Source organism: Tyto alba, unplaced genomic scaffold (assembly GCF_018691265.1).
Source record: "Tyto alba isolate M040663 unplaced genomic scaffold, T.alba_DEE_v4.0 Super-Scaffold_5, whole genome shotgun sequence".
In the NCBI taxonomy this organism is placed as follows: domain Eukaryota; kingdom Metazoa; phylum Chordata; class Aves; order Strigiformes; family Tytonidae; genus Tyto; species Tyto alba.
The window spans coordinates 21301614-21309482 of record NW_024881326.1 but is presented as its reverse complement, the minus strand read 5'-3'; the positions used below and the strand labels follow the sequence as shown (position 1 = coordinate 21309482).

Sequence of the window (7869 nt, the reverse complement as noted above, 5' to 3'; positions counted from 1 at the left end):
CTGGAACTAGCCCTTCCCCAATTACATGTTCCCAGGGCTTAATTAAACTGATGAAAGTCTGTCTGCAGACAAAGGCGCAGCAGTGAGAGCAAATACTTTTTTTGACCGCGCTGTCCATGAGCAGCCTTGCGTCCTGCTTCTCTGTGTGCCTCTTGCCCCCTCTGCTGCCCTGTGGTCTCCCATCCCACAAGTGTCTGTGGGGTATAACTGTGGGCCAGCACAGCCAGCTTAACCTCACTGGTAGGGCTTTCTCTTCTCGTTTTCCCCACGTTTGTAGGAACGTCACCGCTTCAGACATGGACTCCTTTTGTCGAAGCAGGTTGAAAGTTGCTAATGGGTTTGCAGAGTTGTGACAGATGGACGAAACACGCAGAGTGTAATTGTGTAAATCTCATCTCTTTTAGAAACCAGAGGGTTTGTATAGCTGTGACCTTTACAGAGACTACTGATCTAGTGACTCAGCTGGGTCACGGGGAGTGAGGACTTCTGAGCTCCTGTGCTGTGAATGCCGTTTCAGCAAATCGCCGGAGCGGTTTGAATTCCTCAGCCAAGTGTGTGGTAAGAGGGGGCTCACCGATATCTTTCTTTCAGAACATGCCTAAAGAATGAAGAGGTTCATGTGTGGCCCTGGACAGCACTCTTCTGACAAGGCTCTTTGCATCCTGATGGTTGCTGCTCATCTTTTCCTCCTGGCAGGTACAGTAATTCCCCTCAGGATTAACCACGGGGATGGTGCTGCCGGCGCGCCCTGGGCAGCCCCCGGCCCGGGAGATGTCTGCTGGTTTCCTGGTTTGTGTACACACAGTAGATCAGGATAGGAGCCCACTTTCCTCTTGTCCTGCCCCAGAGCAGCAGTTATTCGTGCTCTGGATCTCTCCCTTCTCACTGCAACTGGTACTGGGGTCCTTGTCTTCCCCTGAACATATGCTGGCCTGCAGACCTACAGGTCTGGCCATGATGCAGACCCTCTCCTGGGATGCTGGTTCAGTCTGGGCCGCAGGTGGGTCAGTACAAACGAGGAAATATGGCAAGGAATGAAGCGTCAGGCTTTGGTTGCATCACAGCTCTTGTCCACAGTTGGAGGTGAAAAGCCTCTTGGTTTTTGTCATTATTCATTTCTTTCCTTCCTGGGTGTCTTTGTGCATTTCCGTATGGGTTTTTTTCTAGTTTTACATTGGTCACTGTAAAATAAAAGCTGTTCATTTACTCACTTCGTGGTCTTCTGGGAAAAGCACAAGCCTACTGGCAGAACCAAATTCCCCGGTAGTAATTCAGGCGCCGAGTCAAACACTGCTTCATGAACACACTCAACACCCTTTTGCTCCACTGTAAATCCCAGAAAAACAATAATTAGTTTTATGTTGTTTTTTGTATTTCTTTCTTTGGCTTCTCCTCAAGAACAATGCAGGGCACTGAGATAATTCATGCTTCTAAAATGCATCCTGTAGCACTGGGGGCACTTCCAGCGCACAGTGTAGTCGAGGAGAAAAATGAGCTCTTTCCAAGGAAAGCTTCCGTAATAAAAAGACTGAATTAATGCCTGGGTCTTGCCAAATGTGCCCACTTTCTCTCAGCTTTGGCCAGAGGCTCCTAATCTGTCTGCTGTGAGACACTGGAAGGCCTGACCCCTGAAAGGGTGATTTCTCAGCATGTCTGCTGGGGCGCAGGGGCTGCTCTGGTCACTCATGGAACGGGTGCCAGTTCTGCCAGTCGTACACCCCCCAGGGAGTCCCATCTCTTGGAGAAACCCGTGGGAACCGGCTTCTTGCCCTTTTGGGCCCTGCAGATGCTGGGAAGTATGGCTGAAGATGGCTGTGGCATTTTCTTGTGCTGTAATGAATGACTCACTGCTTGAGCTGTAATTGAGTAGCTACACCCACGTCTCTGCATCCCCTAAAGCTCCACCATGGATCTTCTCTTGCAGTCCCAGCACCGGCCATGTGATTTCATGTGCAAGGGCTTGCTCCCACTAAGGCAGAGGCTGGCGTGTTAGTGGAGAGGTGCTAAACTCCCATCCCGCCCGGGGGCCTCCGCTGAACGGATGTTACACACTGCTGTTCTGAGTCCTACGTACTCCCACTCAAGGGGAAAATAATTATCTCGGGCGCAAACCAGCATCTTAGTGGAGTTGTAGTGGTGGAAGCTAGACCAGGATGTGGGTGCACGCTCCACAACGCACTGAGGTGCTCAGCGAAGCTGATCTTATTGCTGAGACAGACATGGAAGATAGCGGAGTGTTGTTAAGTGTAGCAGAAATGTTCTCTTTACGCTTTGAGTGCACAAGGTTACACTAGGACAGCAATGCACCACTTCTGATCACCTCCAGAGGATTAGAGTCTGCGGATGGATCATTTCCTACTTGCCTCCAGTTTAAAGTGTGTGAAGTAGATGGGGAGAAGCACCAGCTACTTTTTGCCATCCACAACGTGTATAAACTTTACTGGAAGTGCAGATAGCCCCTGGAGATTTATTGGTCAGGTTAGACTTGGGGGCTTTGTAGAAATATATCTGATTTACATGGCTGGCAATCAGGGTTGGAAAAATTTAAATTAATTTGAGGAGAATGCTGTAAAAATGGCCCCCAGATGTCCTTATAAAAGACTCAACTTAATGGAAATTCTTATCTAGAAGAAATATATCCTGAATTAGTGAAGCACATGTAAACATGTGAATGTAATAGTGAGTTAAAGATGCAGATCACCTGTAAAGGAGGGGCCTGGGTTACAAATTGAGTCTGATTAATTACGGCTGCTATGGTGCTCGTGGGGTCTCCTCACCCCCAACAGAACCACCTTGTTGGTGGCAGATGGAGCTGGTGGAAGGACTGGCTCCTGCCTTCGGTGCTGGTGTGCTGCTGTCCAGACGTGTTGCCCGTGGACTGGTGCTGCTCCAGGGGCTTCGTGCACCTTCACAGAGATTCATGCCCGGGGACGGGACTTTGTCGTGGTAGGTGGTGACTGCAGTGGGACTCGCAAATCCAGGAGTCAGAATGGAGATAACGTGTCTTAGCATTGCACTGGGCTGCCTCCTGTCCAGATAGGTAACAGACACTTAACGTGGAGTTCAAAACCCAGATAAGCAGAGTGAAAGACCCTCCACAGCGTGCTGGTGCCCCTGCCTGAACTGCCCCAGAGACCGAGGTTAGAGCCATCACAGCTACTACTGTGCTACTCTGCAGTCAGAGCTGGGGCAAATTACTCACTGCCTGTGTAGGTCTGCGGTTAGTATTACTCAGGGAGGTTGCCTCTGTCACCAAAACCTTTTGAGTAGGTTGTGGAGATATAATGAGATGATTTAAAGTAATGTAGAAAAAAGATGACCCAACAAATTCTCCAGAGCTTGAGAAAAGCGGAAACCTTAATCTAAAAACTGAAGGTTGGGGGTGTGGTATGTCACCCGGGAACCAAACATGCAAATAGCTCTTTACCCTGCATGTGCTGAACCACGACCTTGGCGCTGAGCATCCATACTGATACTGGAGCACGTGGACCCTAGACCTGAGTTCTGCATTGATTCCTATTTGGCATGTCTTGAACACTTCAACTTCTCCTTCACAGGATTAAACCCATCTTTTCTGGTAGTGTGGGTGGTCTCAGAATTAAATTTCAAAGGCAGCAGAAACTAGAAATAGAAGAAACTTTTAATTTTTTTAATCATCATTCAGGGAAGTGCTGGAACGAGGTCGTATTGCAGGTTTTTCTTTGGAAGGGACACTTTATTTCCCTTCTTCACCCTCTTTCCCGATGCTGTTTGCTTACAGAAACACGCTATCTGCATGGAGAAAGACTGGATTTACTGGGAAGGAATGATAAGTATGTGTCTCTGGCCAACTTCAGCATCCCTCAGCTATGTCAGTTCACGGTGTGCATTGACCTAAAGCGGACGGCCAATGTCAGCTCTTGGGCAGCCTTTTCCTATGATGCTAGCAACACCTCCACTGACATAAATGACATAGAGCTTGGGCTCTCTGGAGAAAACAAGCGATTGAGACTGTATCTTTTCGGCACCAGACGAGACATTGAGATCGATCTGGCCCTTTTTGTGTGGTACAGTGTGTGCTGCTTGTGGGACAGCAGGAAACAACAGCTGGAGGTCTACTGCAATGGTAATCTCGTGCATACTGAAACTATTGGCAGCGCTGAGTGCCTGAAACCCAACGGGAGCCTGGTGCTGGGTCATCTGCACAAAAGAAAGGATGGCTTTATTGTGCGGGTAAGCAACAGCTTCATTGGCAGCTTGTACTACTTCCAAATGTGGGACCGTGTGATGGGTCGGGAAGAGCTGCTGGACTGCGCCATGGGCAGTACTGTCAGCTGGAAGGAAGAGCACTGGAACTTCAGCAGCATCCTTCCCGTGGCAGACTGTCTCCTGCGCTGTGGTGAGTCCCTGCAATCTTTCCTCTTCTTGGGGCTCGCGTGTTGCTGGGGATCACATACAGAGAGTAGGGAACCCTCCAGTGCTCAGGACAACAGGGATTGTCTAATAGCCTCCGAGTGACTGCTGCTGTGACTGAGTGGACAGAGCTGTAGCCATGCGTAGGGCGCTGCCCACTCACCCCGTGCAGGCTCTTGAAGCAGATACGGAGGTTGTGGATGAGGGGAAGCTGGCAGGGGCAGGCTCTGCCACTGGCATCCTCTGGAGCCTGTTGGCCGGTGGCATCTTTGAGATGAACCTTCTAGTGGTTCATCCTTCTGCTGCAGCACCAAACTGCTACTCAGCTGGCCTGGGCCTGAGTGAGGTAGGTTGAACACAGACATTTTGTTGCAGTATGTTTAGCAATATTTAACTAGAGCCATTAGTTAGATGATATTAATCACTTTTCCACAGGACACTTGTCTGTTGTGTGCCCCAGATGGATGTTCCTTCACTGAAAAGCACCCTTAGCAGTGTTTTGGGTTATCTCATCATCCAGTCCTGATGTCTGTATGGACTGCATGGTATCTAAACTACACAGTGTTAAAACAGAGGACCAAGATTGACTAACTGACTGACTAATTTACATAAAACTAAGGACACGCCACAATATTTAGGTGCTCCACAATAACAGTGAGTGCATCTTTAGTAGTCATCTGTAAGCTTCACAGGGAAAGCAGAGGCACAGTACTAAGTAATTGGTCATTTCTGGTGTCCAGTTTGAGAATTCAAGGAGCATCCCATCAGACAGCACGTCTCTGTCAAGTGCAGCATCCACAGATTTCACCGCAGTTCCCACTGCACTTGCCCATCTCCTGCTCTGGGTTTCATCAAACCAGGGCCCAAGGCAATGAGGAGAGCATTGGGAAATCACCGACTGCTGCTGAAACCTGTGCTCAGAGGGATTTCCCCGCCCTGCCATCATTGCTCACCCCCTTGCTCTGCACCAAAGAACGCAGGCACTAATATCAATTGCTGTAAATGACAACCTGCCCGTCTGCCTCTCGGCTCCCTGCCCCACTGCCTTTATTCAGGCAGTCCTCTTTCTGCACTGCCCGCTGCCAGAGCTATTTCCCTACTTGTGTCCCTGACTGGGGGGACACACATGATCTGATGAGCAGGGAGGAGGAAGGCTCAGTTCCCCTTTTCCGATTAATACCTTTGCCCTTGGGCCCATTGTCTCTGTGGGAAAGGTGTGTGCCTGGCTTGGCAAGGACTTGTGAGAAGCTTACTCATGTTTGCTGGTGAAAAGTTTAGCACCTAAAATCAAAGACTCCACTCAGTGTCCCTGGACTTTGATTTTTCAAAAACAATAACCTGGATGAATTTGAGCAGCTTTTTAGTGAGTCTTTTAAGTGTGTCTCATAACACACTTTTAAGTATTTTAGAGAGAGGCTTTCAATGGTCAAAGCATTTTGTCCCTCTAAAGCAGTCCCTAAGAACCAGGTGATTTCCTTTAGTTCGGATTCTCCAGCGCAACATGAATTGGACATTCAGTCTGGAAACTGTTGGTGCAAATATGAAAAGGTTATCAGCAAGGAGAAACGGCAGTGTATCTCACAAGGGATGAACTGCACCAACAGGCATCGAGGCTACTCTTGCCTGTGGTGCCATGAATGGCTGGATCCACATTGTGTTCCACCCTGGGAGGAGGGAAGGGTTACTGGAGTCTGACATTTTCCCGAGAGCAATAACTGAGATGACTGTTGTGAAGTCCTAGTTATAGAGATGCTCATAAAATTTAATCATGTTTGAGAATCTGTCATGTGTCAGATCTTGGCAAGACCTTTGCTTCCATTATAAATCTACTCCTTACTTTAATTAACTGAAATTCATGAGCTAGCCATTGCACAGATACTGCATACTGATAATACACTAGGTAGGGATAACAGTGCGTGGTGTAAATACATACTGAGATTTATGTCCTGTCTTTCAGATAGGGGAAGCTGCACTTGGCTGTAGTTCATATGGATTGTCCATATGTCACACGGATGAGTCTGCATGAGAACATGGAGCATGTGTATAAGAAACAGTTGTGCCTATGTAATGAAATGTTATGGGGAAGTGCCATTTCAGTGCTGATGTCGTAACTCGAATTGTTACTTATGCCCTATTACTAGCTGCAGGGTTTGCTTCTTGTGTTTATACATGTTGTTTATAGACCTGTGCATTGCTTGGTTCACCTTGACAGTAGACAGTTTATGCAGTTGTGCTGGAAAGTTGGGCAACCTGCTTTGTTTTGGAAATTCCAGATTACTTTTGGGAAGCCAGGCCTCATTTAGGCAAAGTGAGTGAAACTTCTCATATGAATGCAGCAGGAAGCAGCCTTAAGAAAGTGTGTTGGCCTTTTGTAGGTGATACAATTATCGTAGCAATTGCACTGGTTTTGCTCGATAACAGGAGTAAAGTTACTGCTCTGCCTTTGTTTTTTTTTACCCAGAGTTCTAGAAGATGATCCTTTTCCAGCTCAGCTGGGCCTTTGCTAAAAGTATAGAAGGAAAAGTGTGTGTTCTCATCCTCTCACTGACTCACAGTCTTCAACTCTTCCTCCCCCTACCTCACCCACACACTGATTTCTGATTTTCTTCTTAATTTTAAATAATCTGGGAGAGGGATGAATACACAGGATCTGAAAATGACTGCTAGTAATACAGAAATATATTTATTACAGTTCTCCTATTGGTGGGTCTAATTTTTGCTGCTCTTCTATTGGAAATCATACATATTTACAGGATGCCAAACAAACCATTTATTAAATTATCAAATGAAAATCCATTACTAGGACTTTTAAAATGTCAGTGTTACAGTATTTTTCTAGCTTCAGATCTCATCTGTCATCATGCCTTGGCTCTCATTTCGTGAATGGAATTACATGCATGTTAATTAAAGCAAATGAAGTTACAGGATGCAGGTGGCTAGTCCCACACCTGCCTGCTGACAATGATACTTGACATGTGAGAATAAACAGATTTTTTTTTTTTTTTCTTCAGGTGATAATGATAAAGAGAAAGAAATAAATTTAAGTCTGTGAAGTTGTAATTATGCTTCATTTTTCAGGAGATGAAAACAGCATTGTGAATTACATTCCTGATTAGAATGGGTTTGGGTTTTGTTTGGCCATTTCTCTATTTTTTTTTTTTTTCCCTAGAAGATTTTTATGATTCATCCAGGCTGACACGGGGTGATATCATACATCACCCCTGAGGCAATGATTTTTGAAACATTACACTGATAACAACAGGAACAGAGTGGAGCCTGTAATCACCCAGCTATATGGAGATTCCTCCTATCTGGAGATCTGCAGCACTGTAACAGTCAGGAGGCCAAATTCAACCCTACGTGTACAAACAGTTTGGTTTATGGCTTGATAAATCATAGCCTAATATCATATTTGCATTTCTGTAAGGAAAGAAAAAATAATTTATTCCAGTGACAGGGCAAATCTGCACAGCATTG

General features: G+C 46.5%; 1 protein-coding gene across 1 annotated transcript in view; it reads left to right on the top strand.

The window, feature by feature from the left end:
* The first annotated feature begins 957 nt into the window (after positions 1-957).
* The window catches only part of ADGRG4 (adhesion G protein-coupled receptor G4), a 31036-nt gene continuing 24124 nt past the window's right edge, over positions 958-7869 (top strand). Inside the window, exons 1-2 of the mRNA XM_042807554.1 lie at positions 958-1000; positions 3761-4378. Of these exons, the coding sequence (XP_042663488.1) occupies positions 958-1000; positions 3761-4378 (661 nt within the window). The remainder of the gene's footprint in view (positions 1001-3760; positions 4379-7869) is intronic.